General features: G+C 32.6%; 1 protein-coding gene across 1 annotated transcript; it reads left to right on the top strand.

The window, feature by feature from the left end:
- Positions 1-14,204: 14,204 nt before the first annotated feature.
- Positions 14,205-17,017, top strand: LOC114385836 (60S ribosomal protein L11-like). Its single transcript, XM_028345897.1, has 3 exons — positions 14,205-14,246; positions 16,273-16,380; positions 16,826-17,017. Exons 1-3 carry the CDS (start codon positions 14,205-14,207, stop codon positions 17,015-17,017), a joined length of 342 nt encoding a protein of 113 aa, XP_028201698.1.
- The last annotated feature ends 298 nt before the right edge of the window (positions 17,018-17,315 follow it).

Genomic DNA, 17,315 nt, shown 5'->3' with positions numbered 1-17,315 from the left:
CGATGATTTTATATTCAGACTGCAAGTTCTTTGTACTTGCCAATTTATGAAGCGTAAACATAACCCATAGAAATTAAGACTTACCTGAATTTTTGTTTTACCATGCATACAAATGAACTTTGGAAATTCAAGTGCCTCAGACTTGTGCGTACTAAGAGTCAAATTAGATTTATAGCACGTTATAATAACTCGAGAGAAAGTATATAGTATAAATAAAACAACTTTTAGTAATCATATTTTAAACCCATGTCCATGATTACTCAAACTCATTTCTGCTACAAATTTAATAATAAGATCACGAGAACAAAACTTCTTGATGGATAGTATTAGTAATATATTGTCTTTGTACATAAAAAAGAAACCTAAGCCATAGAAAGAGCCTAATTAATAACTCTTGATCAAGCTGCAGAAGACCTTCCTGTTTGTCGTCGAGCTAAAGCATACATAAGTGTTTTTATATAGTAAAAATGGTACGTACTAGACATCGTATGCTAAGAGATTCAAGAGCTAGAAGACATCTAATTAAAGTTTATAATAAAAAGGAAAAAAAAAAACTGCTGAATATTTCTCAGTAGAACTACAATATTAAATTATTAATAATCACTGCCCAAACAAACCTTTCATCTGAAGCTCCGTTCTCTTTTCTGATATGAATCTTGAAGCAGCTTCATTGCACTTGACATCTTCTACATGCATGTGAACCACCTTGGTAGCACCATACGTTGGATAAAATTTGTATTGGCAGAGATTTTGATGAGTGGCTGGAGCGTTGCCATTGCCAAAACTCTTTTGCCTGCCAAAGAGCTTTTCTATTTCAAACCCAAATTTTCCAAAATCTGCTTGTGGTGCCATTTCCGATCAATTACACAAGAAAATCAAGCAATTAAAGAAAAAACTAATTAAGGAAGTGCTCTCTATGTTTTGAGTATAAAATTTGAGGGGCAAGGGTATATATATATATATATATAGGTCCATTAGTTAATATGTAATAATGTAAAGCACTGCTGCATCTTTGCTCCAATAGGGATGGAATCTGTTGGAATAGTAAATTTTAGAGCATCAAAGAAGGTGGCAAAATAGTAGACGTGGTTAAACCTACATCAAATGATTTGTGATTGATATTTTTTTTAGATTATTCTTTTCAGCTAGTAAGAGAGTTAACCCCTTGAAATATTTTCAGATGCCAAATATGTATTTCTGAGATTGAAAAAACAAAATTATATTTAGAGTAAATATTCAAATTCGTCCATGAAAATATATTTTGCTGACATTAATTTCTGAAAGATGAAACACTGTTTTTTATTCTTAAATATGTAAAAATATTGACATATTAGTTCTATCGTTAGTTTAGTCAAATCTATTTTTGTTGATGTAACAAGTAAAAATTGAAATGTCATGAGAAAATATTGTCAATTGGATAGCTGACTCGACAAGACTAATTTATTATTAAAATATTGATAAACTAATTTATTGTTTTTAGAATTTATTTCCTCCTTTATTTTCCTATTTTTTCTTTTCTTTTTCTCTTTTTCTTGGACTATCTCTGGCCACCATAAAAAGATATTTTCGACAACCCTTCTCTTGCTTTCTCTCCTTATTATTAATTTGGAAATGAAATTTGTATGAGAAGGAAAAAGAAAAATAAGAAGAGAAAGAGAGTGAAGGGTTGTCAAAAATATTTTTTAGGATAGGTGACCGTGATCTAAGAGAAGGAGAAGAAAAAGGAAAGAAAGGAGGAAATAAATTTCATAAACAAAAAATTAGTTCATCAACATTTTAATGACGAAAATAATCTTATCAAGTAGGCTATCCAATTAACAATATTTTTTCATGATATTTTAATCTTCACTTGTCATGTTAGTAAAGACGTTCGACTTCACGGATCGAACTAACGACAGTCGACATATTTACACATTCAAAGACAAATAAATTATTTTTCATCTTTCATTAACTAATATATTAATAAAATACATTTTTAGCAACCGATTTAAATATTTACCCTTATATTTATTGAATGTCAACCTCTCCATTTGGATGATAAAATTGTATAAATTAATCCATGTGTCATGTCATGCACATATGCATTTGATCTTTTTATTAGGTTCCTTTATGTCAAAATTATATATTGTCCCACTTTTAGAGTTAAAATACAATATCCTTTGGAATTAGGTTAAGCTAAGATTTATTTCATATTAATTAATTACGACTTGGCCTTGATTGGATTCTTTCTCTTTTACAAATTATTCTTTAAACTGATAAGGGAAAGTTTTTTTTTATTTAAAAAAAAACATTCTTATTACACAAAATTACGTGTTTATGTTTACAAAATTTGAACCCGTTCTACTATTTGTCATGATTAATTGTCGTGCATATCTTCTTATTATGTTTCATTTTGTCAAAGTCACATTTTCCCATTTTATGGAGTTGAAATATAGTATGACTATCTTCTAATTAAGTCCAGCCTATTTCTCATTAGGCTTGATGAAATTTTAAATTTATTGAATTGATATTTTTTTATATAAATAAATTCAAGATCAAAAGAAAAATTTTATGTTTAAATTATTTAAACTCGTTTCATGACTCAGGCTAAGTACTAACTCACGTTATAGTATTTATCATGGAGTAGTTGACATGCATATATATGCTGCTGATCTTCTGATTAAATGTTCCTTTTAGACACGATCATACTGTCCCATTTTATGGAGCTGAAATACAATATCTTCCAAATTAAATCAAGGTTGATTTCTTAATAGGTCTTAGGCTTGATGGACCCCAAGCTTTGGAAAGTGAATATTTACCTCTTAATTTGATTCGAATTCTGAGCACCGAAAAAAAATTCAAGGTTTAATTCTTATTCTCTTTCAAAAATTCACTAAGATGAACAGTACACATTCATATTTTTTTACCAATATTGACAAATTACTCATAAATTTCATAAATCACAAAAATTATCGTATGGTCTGATATATATATATATATATATATATATATATATATATATATATATATATATATATATATATTTGCTCTTGACCAATTCGATATATAACTCATAATTACAATTTATTTAATTTTCTTTGTATATTGAAAAATTTGATTACATATCATACAAAAATTATTCAAAATTATAAACGTTTGATAGTCCCATATCACACATACACCTCCAATAATGTGATATGGGTGTGGTACTGCGATCCCTCATAACATGGTTTGAGATATGACCTATACAGCCGATGGGTTTTTGTAAGCAATATATAGATGAGTATTGAGATGGAATGGTCTTCAATTTTTGGTTCATTGGGTGGAATCAGTTATTAGTTGATAACTAGTAGAAGACCTTCATCTGGTCTAAATTCACAGACACACCATTAAGCATGCCTAAGAAGGTTGTGATCATGATGATTTGATCTTTGCAAAATTATTCTATTCTTTTGAAAAAAAGGAGCACATTTTGGGACCCGCAAGATGTCAGGATAAGGTGATATTTTATGGTATAGCATCAAATACATGGTAAAATTAAAAGCGCATACGATGGACTCTATCCATATAAATTTGATCAGATCAACACGCGGGCGAATTTGGGACGGAACTGCGAAAGGCTTCAAGCTTCTAACATTATCTAGGTTTGGACATAGACGGCATAAAAGAAGGATATTCTCTAAAAGTTTCACTTTTCAAAAATCAAGTTCAAAGTTCAAATAACGAGATAATTTGTCATGATTGAGTCTATTTTACATAGTAATTCTCCATCAAACAAAAACCTTTTTTCATCCACAAAGTATTCAAATGATAGTCGCCCTAAATCTTATCCATTGTCATCAATATGCTCTAAATAATTACATCTCCTATTAAACCCTTGCACGGTCATTAGACCCTTAGAGCTTATCTATTATTCTCAATATGTTATAAATACTTTCATTATCGTTAGCTCACATCAAGACGACATGCCACCTAACCTCTACACTACCAAGAAGACTCTTAATCTTCATATATGGATATATCATCAGAAAGACTTTCGATACAAGGGATCGGATTTCATGCTTAGATCTATAACCAATTTTATTATGCTCGTTTGAGCTAACACCTAGTTGAACCATTAGCTTTGATATCAATTGTTACCAGACAATAACTAGAGTTCTAAAGAGATAAAACATGCATACACACAAACACATGCAAGATTTAACAAGGTTCAACAAGTAATTGTGTGCCTATGTCTTGGGGAGTAGATTGATTGTTCCTATTTTTGATTATGCAAATAGGGTTACATCTGTTATATAGACTAACCATGATACAAAATTACAAAATCACATTGTACTGTATTGCGGGGGACGGACTTAAATAGGTGACCCAAGCCCAAAGGAAAAATGCTATTTCTACACTTAGCTTTGCTTCGTTCTAGCATCAGTCCGTTCATAAAATGAGTCATGCAAAACATGTATGAGTCAAGGAGATTAATATGGTTTTAAGATTAAGAAAAATGTTTGTTTTGTTTTCTTAGATAACTTCTAAATACTTTTTTTGTTATTGATTAAGTTCATATATGACACTCATTAGAAGAGGTTAGCTACATATGCATGCAGAACTTAAAACAAAAAATTTGAGTTTGATTTCCACAAAATATATTCTTAATTAGATAGAAACAAAAGAATATGTTGTAATTGGTTCAGCCAACTTACCTTATCTTCCAAGCTTCTAGCCTATGACAATTATGTTAGTTAAATTATATTCTCTATAACAATTTTTCTGATATAACTGTTTTGACAGTTAGAGGTTAGGGGACAGAGTCTTTATATAGCTCTGAGTTAGTTAGTTGGAGGTGGACTGGTTTTACATTATTGCTTTCATTCTCTTGTATCTAGTGAGAAAAATCTGTAACTTTGAGTGAGACAGATTTTGTATACTCACAAATCAAAGATTAACTTGATAATCACATAAAAGATCAAAACTTATAGGAATACCTTAGAATTTTACTAAAGAGCTAAAAAACTTAACTACATTGGTTAAAAAGAAAAGGCAAGTTATGTTTCTTATTTAGTGAGTTTTATGTCCTTACCATTTGTTTTACTTGTTTATCATATTATAAGTACTAGATATCAATAAGCTTTGCTAACATCTAATCTTTGTTAAAGATTCCAACTCCATATCACTTAGACTAATGTTATGTCTCATATGTATTTCAACAAATAATAAGGAATATTTCACAAAATAGATTACTGGCATTCATTATTTTAAGGTAAATATGATCTGAAGTCTCTCCTTATTTAAATAAACCATATCCCAAATCAACTTACTAATAATTAAATTCAATGCTTATTTCATATATAAAAAAATGTCATTGTTTATGTGTATTAACTAGTATTTTTTTTTTATAAAACATAATTAGTTTAATTTTATTAGGATTTTCTTTCTTTGATCGAGTAGCTGCGACCTGTGACACTAATCCTTAAAGGCGGGTTAAATAATTAAAGCCTTTAAGGGTTAACTTTGAGATTCAAACCTTTAATTTGATCGATGAATCATTGTTGACTTAATCGTAGTTTGTTAGCTTAACAATTATATAAACAAACATGTCTTTAAATTTATATAAAAAAATTAATTTTAAAATTCTAATTAATTATAAAAGAAAAAAATATTTATGAATGTGTGATACAGCAGGCTTCAATATATAGTTCTTATGGGACAGTTTGGGTTTTATATCTAAAACTACGTAACGTACGGTGCTGATATACATTATCAAACGTTATCTTAAATGGGGCAGGATAGGATCGACTCTTGCAATTAATCTCACTCCAAACAGCTCCATTCAAGACGAGTGTCTTATTGCAATTTAATTATTCACCTGCACTGTTAAATATGGTGAAATCTTACCTCTAATAACTTTATTTTTACATCTACCATATTCTGAATATCTCTCACGTAATGAAAGATTATAATACTTTCTGGCAATGATTTCAAGAAAGTAACAATTGACTGATTATCCTTACCTAGTAAAAACTTTTGACAGGAAATATTAATATTATTCTCGTTAAGTAGATTTCGTCTGTATTCTTTCAGTTTTTGTTGTATAAATATTACGGTCATTCTGTTTTTCTACTGTAGTGTTAAAGAATAAAGAGAATAGGATGATGAAGATGAAAGAATGTGAGAGATTCAGTTACTTTTTCTCGTGGAATCTGTCCCTCATGTTACTTTCTCCTTTCCAGCTAATATATTCCTGATCAAGAAAGTGGTGTAGGATGATATGATAGGTGATTCCTCTCCCAAGTTCCAACCATACTGTTTTCAATAATTTTACCTTGAATATGTTCAATCAGAAATATATATATATATATATATATATATATTATAAATTATAAACACTTGGAGCACCCTATTGGGACAACTTTGGCTAGTTGCTAGTAAGAATGTTCAAATTTAAATCGATCCAAAATAAAAATTGAAAATTATTAAAAAAATTTTAAAAAAAAACCAAATTGATTCTTTTTGAATTTGTTAGAATGATTTTTTTTTAAACCAATCGATTTGGTTCGATTTGTGGTTTGTTTTTGAAATCGAACAAAACTGTAACTTATATTACTTTAGTATTATGTGTTTTGTGTATATATCACTTGAGTTTCACAATGTTTTGTAGTGTTATGTATATGAAATTTATACAATGTATATTATTTTCTTTTTTAGACATCTTTTTTAATATATGTTTGGTTTAAAATGGGTGAAAATTTAGTAGATTTTTATTGTAAAAAGTTTAACATATCAAAGTTCGAGAATTCGTTGGATCCAAGAGGGTGACTCAAATTCCCACTTTTTTTACTCCTTTGTGAATTGGCGATGAAGATCTAATTGTGGATCTCTATAGACGGTGAATGGACGGAGGACCCTACTAGGGTCAAAAAGGAAATTGCCAAATTTTTTAAGATCGAATTCCAACAACCTTTGGAATTGGGAGTAACATTGGACAGAGTAAGCTTTAGCTCTATTTGGAAGATAGATTGAACTTGGGGAAAATGTTTGAGGCAGATGAAGTGAAAGCTGCTATATGGGAATGTGATGGAAATTGGAGCCCAAGGCCTGCAGGTTCAATTTTCGTTTTATTAATTAAGCGCTCTTGGGACATCATGAGAAATGATATCGTGAGAATATATGATGCAGGAATTCCATACTTTTGGAAAACTACCTAGAGGTTCCGACACGTCATTTATAGCCCTTATTCCTAAAAGAGAGGCGCCTATTGGTCTTGGAGATTATAGATCAATATCTCTTATTGATAGCTTGTATAAGATTATAGTTAAAGTATTATCTTTGAGATTGAAACTTGTAACACCTTATTTTTTTAAAAGAATTTTATTTAAAAATTAATAAAATTTTAGAAAAATAATGAAGTTTTTGTAATTAATTAAATAAGGAGAAATAGTTTTATTAAGTAAAATAATGATTTTAAGGTAAATAAAATAAATGTATTAGATTATTTTTATAAAGAGTAAATTAGTGTTTATTTTTATAAAATAATAAAATAAAGAAAATAGAGTAAATAATAGGCTCAGAGTACCCTATTTATAAATAGAAACATATTAGATTAGTTTTTATATTTATGATATGTTTCTACATTTTCTCTTCCTCCCAAATTTGTTTTCCCTTCTTCCTCCCCTAAAACTCTCTCTTTTTCCTTCATACACCCAAACTCATCTAAGTAAAACTACAATATCAGACTTATTAACCGTTAGATCGTCCTGCAATTTTGTCACCACCTTCAAAACACATTTTCACACAACTCCACCGTTGGGATTTTCTAAATAATTCCTGTGGAGTGAAATTCCCCTCACACTAAGATAGTTAAATTGAGATTTCAATCTCTTCTCCTTCTCTCTAACGCTTGAAAATCCTAGCGGAGCAACTAGAGAAAAAACTTGAGAAATCTTAGGAAAACGTTAGAGATGCAACTATCACTGTTGGACTACACATGTGAGCCCGCTAAGAGGTAAGGGATGAATTTATCACATTTGGGGTTAGAATGATGAACATGTGTAGGGATCCTTAAAGGATCAAATTGAGGTTTATTTTGAGATTGTTATGTTCGACAGGCCAATTGATGCCCTGATGTGAATTGGTTGATAAAATTAAGGGCTCTTGGTGTTTTCCTGTTTTTGAACCTATGATTTTGATTCTTTTGATTTTAATATGATTATGTGAAATTGTTTGAGGGGTCTAATCGTATGAACATAACATATTAATAATATTACTGTGTGACATGAATATGATGCATAAAGCATGATAATATGTTGTCTTGGGATTATGGAAATGTGATCAATTGCGTGTAAGTGACAAGTTAAGTATGTGTTAAATTGTGAGATCACATGTGTATTGAGATGTTGTATGCATTAAGTTGTGAGCCATGGACTGTGCAATCACATAATTATAAGACCCTTTAAGGGCGAGGAGTTAATGCGCGACGAATTATATGATGGGCTCCAATGTGGGAACCTGACAAGTCTAATCACTTTGAGGCACAACGAGTTAAAAAGATTTTGAAACAATTGAATAGTTGTGTGTATTGCATAGTTCATAGGTAAAGTCTGTGTTTGTGCCATGTACATATTAATATTGTATAATATGTATATGATTCATGAGGTGTGATAACATATTGCTTGGAATTATAACACTGTGATTAAGATTGGGTGTATATGATAAATTGAGCATGTGTTGAATTGTAAGATACATGTGTATTGAGATTTTGTACACATTGAGTTATGAGTTATGAATTATACAATCACACAATTATAAAATTCTTTAAGGGCGACGAGTTAATACACAATGAGTATTATGATGGGATCCACTACGGGAATCCAACGAGTTTAATCACTTTGAAGTGCGACAAGTCAAAACTATTTTGAGAAAAATTGAGGAGTTCTGTGTTTTGTATAGTTCATAGGTAGAGTTTGCGTGTTAAAATGTTTCTGGGTTGAACCTGTATCAGGAGGGAAAGGTTCTGACGAACTCTTCGGAGTGTAAGCCTTGGGGGTAAATACACTCGGTTTGAATGTTCCTTCAAGTCTATGCTGATCTCATATGGTTGGAGCGTTCTAGCAAAACAGAGTGACCCTGACTAGTCTCCCTATGATTTCACCTAGTGAGAGTGACATGACTTCTAGTGTGTGGTCCGTCTTGTCATGTAGAATTGAGTCTTAGTGAATTTGTTGTATAACGCTTGTGTAATGATCATTGTGACTTGTTACATGATGATGTGTAATGAATTGTGAGTGTGAGATGTTGTGTTGTACTTGAGATGTGTTGTTTTGAACACGTGATTAATGTGAAGGTGTGAAATGCGATTTTCTAATTAAGTCCTTGAGACAAGTGATGTTACGCAATGAGTGATAAAATGATGCGAATTATGCTAAGTTAAGCTTGTTATACTTGTATATTATATGTGTGTGTGTGTGTGCGCGTGCGTGCATACTTTCGTTTATCTCTACTTATTTAGGAATGTGATAACTTACTCCATGTGTGTTATTTGTGTTTAGATCCTGTGATGATATCGAATTTTATGTTCGTGGGAGCAGATGATTAGGTGGATGATTTTAAATAACCTCGTGCTAGAGGACGCTGGGACACAACACTCTGATGGATGTGACATTGAGGTATGAATTTCTATATTATTTGTATAATACTCTGAACATGTTATTTTATGTTGTTCCGCTGTTTAACTAGTTTTTTTTTAAAAAAAAAAATTGACGACTTTGTTTGGGGCTAGAGATGTTTTCATACTCTTATAAATTTTTAATTTGATGATTAACGTGAATGTGAACCTTTTACCTATGTGAATCCTTTTATATTTAGAAAATAAAATCTCTTTTATGTAATTCCGCATTTTTATGTATTTTATTATATAAATATGTATATCAAGGTAAAAGGTGTCACAAAACCTCTTTTGTCGGAGGAAGGCAAATTCAAGACACAATGGTTGTGGTGAATGAAGCTAAGGTGTGGAAAAAACCCTTGTTGATCTTTAAAGCCGATTTTAAGAAGACTTATAATACTGTGAGTTGGAATTTTCTATATTATATGCTATGAAGACTGGGGTTTGGAGATCAGTGGATCACTTGGATTAGAGCATGCTAGAATACTCATTGTTAGGGCGACCCCTTGGCCCCTTTTTTATTTTTAATCATAGCTAAGGGGATGGAGGGCCAGTGAGAGAGGCAATGAGGAAAATTTGTTGAGTGGGTTTAAAATTGGGAGAGGAGAGATAAATATTAATATTCAACCGTTCGCGAATGACACGATCATTCTCATGGAGCCAAACTTTAAGAACATTGTAACCTTAAAATATATCCTACGATGCTTTGAAATTGTTGCAGGTCTTAGGATGAACTTCCATAAAAGTTCACATGGAGCTATTAATGTGCAAAGATACTCTTTGGACAGATTTGCAGAGGTGCTGCATTGTGGAATTCTCACCATCTCGATCACTTATCTTGGTGTACCGGTAGGCATTAATGCTCGCAAAGAGGACACTTGGAGGATAGTAATCCAAAAAATGCAAAGCAAGCTAACTCCGTGGAGGCAAAGGCATCTCTCAATCCGAGGACGAGTTAGTCTCATTAAATCTACTCTTTCATCTATTCCTTTATACTTTCTATCATTTTATCGTACTCCCTCAAAGGTTGTATCTCAAATTATCCGTTTACAATGTAACTTTTTGAGGGGCTCAAAAAATGTTGATAAATCTATAGCATGGATCAAGTGGGAGGTAGTAACTAAGAGTAAGAAGCAAGGTGGTCTTGGCATAAGAAACATATATGAATTTAATAAAGCACTAGTCTCTAAATGGAGATGGAGGGCAATTAATGAGAAGGAAGCTCTGTGGGTGAGAGTATTAGAGGCTAAATATGGCTGCCTAATTCCACCCTTTATGAAGACATGTAATGATAGAATCTCTCAATGGTGGAGAGACATTATTTCCTTCACTAGTGAGCAGTCTAGGTTCTCTTGGTTCATGGATAATCTGGTTGTAAAGTAGGGAGAGGTGATCAATTTAGGTTCTGGTTGGATGATTGGACAGGAAACCATTGCTTATCTAGGCGGTATCCACGATTATTTTCCCTTGCAGTTAAAATAGAACGTGGCATGTTATCTACGAATTGTTAATTATCTCTTATGACAATATCAATATATTCTGATTAGTCTACAAAATCTTGTGACAGATTTCGTGAAATGCAATTCGCATGAATTAAGTTGTTCAAAATTTCGTGATAGATTTCTTAGTAAGTGTGAAATATATTTTTTGCTTATAATTAAGATGGAAAAAAATAAACAATTTTGTGAAGGAGCATCAGTATATAGCTAACAACTAAACACACTTCTGAAAAACAAGGGTACAGTCGTACAGATTGGTGAATATGATACATATAAGAACTCTTAGTAGATTACAAGCATAACACTATACTAGCTACTATAACATCTTAGCATGAAGGACCCTTATATAGTATGGTCTTCATTACAATATAGCTAAAGACAAACGTAAATATATAAGAGGGTCTAGTTGATCATAGACCCTAGTGTGCAGCCGTTTAATACACACACATAAATTTTATATCCCTTGGTTTGGTACATAAATTTATCTCTTAGCTTCAAGGTTTGAAGGCTTGGATGAACTTACCCCAACGGTTCTGTGGCTTAGTCTTGGGGTAATAATTCACAACCATAATTCCACCAAACTTAGAAGCTGCCTCTCTGCTATTGATAACTACTGGCTCTTCCTTGTGGTTTTGGTGGGTTGCTTGAACTCCGGAACGTCCTTGCCTCTGCTTGCTCACGTTAGCTGGCCTTCTGATTGGTGCACCATAGAACCTGTCTATGAGATCAAACCCTTCCAATCCTATTTTAACAAGATCTTGTTGAGGTGCCATATATGTCACAAGTGACTATGGGATTATGCAAACGAATTGATATGATTTGCTTTGCTTTGTGGTTTCTTGATTGAAATTAACAAACATGAGTCCCATTTATAGACAAGGCAAATATGGTTCTTTACCTAACAAGTGTCACATTTGGACCCACATGTCACATGTACATTGTTGCATATTTTTAAGTAGTGATTCCCTTTGTAGTACATTGAAACATTGGTTAATTGTATTAGTGCATGTAGAGATACACACTCATAGTGCATACTATTCATGCATGTGTCACTACAAATATTAGTGTGGTTTAATTAATTGCAGCAACAGCTTAATTAATTTGTTTCTAGCTAGCCTCCAGCCCCTTTTTATTAAAAGGAGATAGGTGTTAGTGTTTCATCCTATGGCTGGGGGGAGGGAATTGGAAAGAATGGTAGGATGCCCCATTATCTACGTATTTAATACTTTTGCGTTTTGCAAAGGCTATGTAGTATGAGGCATTCAGCAGGTTGGTAAGAATATTGGGCCTACCGTCCATATAAAAAAAAACTAAAAGAAATATCACGAGGCATATATGAGATACACCATACATATCTATTCTCATATCATATTATATATAATAAGAACCTGGTACAAGTAGTAGCAAGTTCAAAAAAAAAAAAAAATGTTCTGCTAACAGATGATGCTTACCCACATTACTTCACCGCCCACCAGGAATAATTACAAGACTATAAATAAATAGACGAAACATATAGTAAGTGACGGAGTTAGAAATTTTATTTAGTGGAGGAAAAAAAAACAGTCTATAATAAAATGATTTAATTTTTTTTCATTTAATTTATTTTGCTAGTTTAATTTGATACTGTTGTTATTTGCATGTTTAATTAGGTACTTTATTTGTTAAAATGAGTTTAATTTGATCTTACGTAAAATCAATTTAAGTTCTATTTATTAAATTTTTTGGAGTAAATGAAAGAATAACACTACTATAAGCTTTTTTTACGACATTGTTTTTACGTCGATTGATAAAGAACCGATTTAGAAAGAACACGGTGACATTTTTAAAATTAAATGCAACACCTTACGACGGTTTTACAAAAACCGCCTTAGAAAGTTATTATTCTAAGGCGGTTTTGTAAAAATTGTCTTAGAATATTTTGCAACTATATGTATCTCTTTCTCCTGTGAGACTCCCTTATAAGAAGAACCTTTGGCTACAACATGCGCCTCTTCACTTTTCGTGAACTCTCTCGGCCTCCACCCTCTGCCTCCGCCAACCACACCAACCCCGTCACAATCCTCAACGAATACTCTCCATGCTCGTCCACACCGGGCTCTACAACCTCGACGCCGACTCCAAACACCCCTGCGATTACCTCTCCGTCGACCAGACCCAACTTCCCATTCTCTACTCTGTCTTCTCCTTCACCTACTTCGCCTTCCTCACCCTCTGGATAATAATCTGCTACTCGAACAAGCTCTCCCTCCACCAGATCCACCTCCTCAAGGTGACGCTCCTCCTCATGAAGGCCATAACTGTAACATTCCATTTTTTTTCGTGTATAAAATTTTAGAGAATAATGATGTTTTATAATTAAATAAATAAAGAAAAATAGTTATAATAAAATAATGGTTTGAGAGAAAATAAGAAGGGTATTTTATTATTCATTTGATGGAGAATAAAATAGAGTTTCTTTTTTTATAAAATAATAAAAATAAATAAATAAAGTAAATAATAGGTCGTGAATACCCCTAGTTATAAATAGCGACATGCTAGGTCAGTTTTCAGACTGACTTCTCCGCCTCCTCTGCCTACCAATTTCGTTTTTTCTCTCTTCCCCTTCCAAAACCCTCTCTTTTTCCCGCAGGTCACCAAACTTGTCTCAGAAAAATGACGATCTCGGACTCATTCACCGTTGGATCGTCGTGAAATTTAGACAGCAAGTTTGCAACCCATTTCCGAGCATTCTAACCGTTGGGAATTTTGATATCACGTCTGAGCTAAGAGAAATACCCCTCGCATTGTAGCATTTTTTTTTCCGTAGAAACCCAGAGCTGTCTTGGTAAAACTACGATCCCGGTTTCGTTAACCGTTGGATTGTCGTAAATTTTGGATATGTTGTCCGAAATTTAGTTACTCACTCTTTGATCGTTGGGATTTGCGAGATAATATTCGTGGAGGGAGAAATAGGAATCGCATGAAGATAGTCCAAATGGAGGCTTCAATCCTTTCTCCGTTTCTCTGACGTTTGGGAACTCTATCGGAGCAGTCGGAGGAAAAACTGGAGGAATCTTAGGGGACCGTTAGAGATGACGCTATCACTGTGGGAAGACACGTGTGTCCGCTTAGAGGTAAGGGATGAGTTATTCACAGTTGGGGATTAGTGAGAACATATGTAGGGATCCTTAGAGGATTAAACTGGGGTTTTATTTTGGGATGTTTGTTAAATTGCAATTTTTCCTTTATGATTATAAATAAAATATTGATGTCCTAATGAAGATTGCTTGATAAATTGTGCTCTCGATATTTGTATATTTTGACCTATGATTTTTATATAATTGTGTAATATTATTTGAGGGGTTTTAGTCCTTATGTTGTGATAGTCTTTTATATAAATTGTTATATTGAGGATATGAAATGATGATTCAAATTGTATGTGATGAATTGTAGAATAACATGTTGCTTTGAGATTATAATATTGTTATTGAGATTGAGTATAAGTGTAAAGTTGAACATGTGTTAATTTGTGAGATACGTGTAAACATGTGATGGTGGATTGTGACACTATGAAATGTGAAATTGTGAATGAGTTCTAGTTGTGGATAAGTGTGTAGTTAACACTTGATGTGAAATTACTTGTGTTGTAAGTTATGAATTGTACGATAACCCGACCAGCGTTATCTTGAGAAAAGCGTTGATGTGCAGTGTTAAAGAGAAAATGTAGGTTTCCTATTTAGGAACCAGTGTTAAATCGTAGCGCAATTGAGTTGAACTTGTTTAAAACACGAGTATAAGGTCGTGGGTATTGTATAATTCATGAGCAGTGTCTGCATGCAAAAATTATTTTAGGGGTTGGACCTGAATCAGGAGGGAGAGACCCTGACGGACTCTTCGGAGTGTAGGCCTTGGGGGTCACTGGGTTTGAGTGCTCCTTTAAGCCTATGCTGATCCCATATGGTTGAAGCATTATCGCAAAACATCGTGACCCTGACTGGTTTCCCTATGATCTTACTTAGTGAGAGTGACCTGACAAACCCATGGTGTGGTGTGTCTTGTTATGTACTCCTAAGCGCCCCAGAGTGGTTTTTCACTGACATGGTACCACATTGCATATAGGATTGAGTCTTAGCATAACTGTTGCATATGCTTGCTAATTGATGTGTTATTATATCTTGATCGAAGTGTGGGATTCTTGTGTAATGTGATTGATGATTGAAAAGTGAATTTTGAATGACGAAGTGGTGGAGTTACGTGAGCTATGTTTAAGAAAGTGATATCTCATTTATATAATATGTATATTTAATTGTCTTGTTTCTCTATTAGCTAGGAATGTGATAACTCACTCTCTGTGTGTTGTTGTGTTTGGATCCTGTGATGATCTTGAACTTGTGTTCGGGGGAGTAGATGAATAGGTGAATAACTATGAAGAACCTCATGCTAGAGGACACGGGAACACAACACTATGATAGAATGTGACATTAGGATATAGGTTCTATATTAATTGTATGAAGCTTAGACGACTTTGTTTGAGTCGAGAATACTTTATTATTTATTTGGACAAGTTTGAATATGATGTAGAAGAAAATGAATGTGAGCCTTTTTCCCCTTTGAAAGACTTGTAAAAAAAAGTGTCTTAACAATACTTTTAATTAATATTTGAATTTTTTTTTCCTTATTAGTATATATGTGAGGGGTAGAGGGTGTCACAATAACTCCTTTAGTATTGACTCATTGGTAATTTGAAAACTTTATTTATTTTGAAGTAGTGTTTTTCTTACTTTATTTTATGAAATTGTTGAATATTGGTACACCGGAGTTGTACTAGTTGAAATTGTTGTCAGAGACGAAGTTGTGGCTTGACCATAAAAAGGAATTGAGAAATGTGGTGAAGGTCTTTCCTTATTGTCTGGGCCGCTCCTCTTCAGGTAGGTTAGGTTAGGTTATGTTAGTTTAAGTTAGCCTTCAGTATTAACTCTTTCTTCTCTTAACTCTGTCGCCATAACAGCCCTAAATCCAATGGTACAACACTTTCTCCCTTTCTTTTCTTCTTCTTTCGAAATCAAATTAACCCTTTTCATAAACTTGAATTTTCTTTACATTTTGTTTTTTAATTTATAGTTTTATAGTTAAATGGAATTGGAATGAACATGATTTCAGGCTTCAGAGAAGAAACTTTCAAACCCAATGAGGGAGATAAAGGTGCAGAAGCTCGTCCTCAATATCTCCGTTAGTGAGAGTGGAGATCATCTCACCAGAGCCACTAAGGTTGAAACCCCTTCACACCTCACAGCTTCCACAAATGGTTTTTTTTGGAATATATATATATATATATATATATATATATATATATATATATATATATATATATATATATATATATATATATATATATATATATATATATATATATATAATTTTTAAATTGAGAGCATTATTAAGTTGCCTCTAGGAACTTGATTAAAAAATCTGTGGAAAAAGTGAAAATGAGGACTCTGATATCCTTCGGTGTATGTCTTTTATCTGCTTAATTTAATTTAAACCATGTTTCTAAGTCCAAAAGATAGAAATAATAGTCTATTGCTCTGTGAAATATTTTAAATAGTTTGTTTTACTATTAGTGTATGATAAAGGTTACTGTATACTGGATACGTGAGGCTTTTTTCCACTGTTGAATGGTAAGAAATCTTTTTCCTCAGCTTGGTTTTGACAGCAAGGTACACTTATTCGTTCCTTTGGGATTAGAAGAAATGAGAAGATTGCATGCTATGTCATTGTCAAAGGTGACAAGGCGATGCAACTTTTGGAGAGTGGTTTGAAGGTGAAGGAATATATGAACTTCTCAGAAGGAACATCAGTGATACTGGTTGCTTTGGCCTTGGCATTCAGGAGCATATTGATTTGAGAATCAAGTAAGTTGAAGAACTCTTGGGTTTTTATGCTGTTGTTTTTACTTTTGCCTGAGGTAAGCATTTTATGACTGAAGGGGAGTTGATGATTTGATATAGTTCGATCTTTCTGGGATATTATTATTATTATGCTAAAAGCTACCAATTATTTTTAATGTATATTGATGATGTTGGTGATTGCTTTGCAGAAAGAGTAGTGGGTTTTCAATGTACAGAGGAGTGACAAGGTTCATGGTGTTCCTCTACTACTTATATATATATATATATATATCGAAATTAAACATGTTTGTTAAG

This window comes from Glycine soja, chromosome 15 (genome assembly GCF_004193775.1).
Source record: "Glycine soja cultivar W05 chromosome 15, ASM419377v2, whole genome shotgun sequence".
Classification (NCBI taxonomy): Eukaryota; Viridiplantae; Streptophyta; class Magnoliopsida; order Fabales; family Fabaceae; genus Glycine; species Glycine soja.
The sequence above is the reverse complement of the archived record's forward strand: the minus strand, read 5'-3'. Positions and strand labels throughout refer to the sequence as shown.